This window comes from Penaeus monodon, chromosome 30, assembly GCF_015228065.2.
Source record: "Penaeus monodon isolate SGIC_2016 chromosome 30, NSTDA_Pmon_1, whole genome shotgun sequence".
Taxonomy (NCBI): Eukaryota; Metazoa; Arthropoda; class Malacostraca; order Decapoda; family Penaeidae; genus Penaeus; species Penaeus monodon.
The window spans coordinates 13,338,448-13,339,012 of NC_051415.1; the positions used below are offsets into that span (position 1 = coordinate 13,338,448).

The 565-nt window shown below is 39.3% G+C and overlaps 1 protein-coding gene across 1 annotated transcript in view; it reads left to right on the top strand.

Annotated features, from left to right (window-relative positions):
• Positions 1-406: 406 nt before the first annotated feature.
• Positions 407-565, top strand: part of LOC119592354 — a gene marked incomplete in the record, with an annotated part of 36,040 nt that continues 35,881 nt past the window's right edge. The window contains 1 exon segment of the mRNA XM_037941181.1: positions 407-449. Coding sequence (XP_037797109.1) covers positions 407-449 — 43 coding nt within the window.

Genomic DNA, 565 nt, shown 5'->3' on the forward strand with positions numbered 1-565 from the left:
GCGGAGGTGGACGTGGAGGTAGGCTCAAATGAAAAGTTAATTTAGCATACAATAATAAAAGTGATACTCTCTTGATGGTTCTGTTTGAATAACAGTGAGGGAATTTTTGCGCAGTGAGATATTAGTGAGTAATGAATGAGATTACGTGACTTGGTTGACCTGCACAATATGCGGTGATGGCACATTTAGTATAAAAACTGTTGACTCTCGTTATTCCTAACAGCACTAATAGTACTTTTCGGTTCCTAACTTTCCTTATACTTATCTCCTAATAAGCCACTGATACAAAAGGAGTTGTTGCTTCCGATTTTTTTTTTCGCTGCGTAGTACATAACTACTGTCTGGGAATCACTTAGGTTTGTCCGTACGTGAGGTCCATGCCAGGCTGAGAAAAACTATTTGGGGAATGCTAACAGCTTCCCAAGACCCACAGGATAACGCTGGGGAAAGTATGAACTGTTTTGTCTTATTGTTTTACAGAGAGTCTATGTAGTCTAACAAGCCTAACTCTGATATTAATGACATCAGACTAAGCAAGACATGTTTGCAGCTGATAGTTATACGT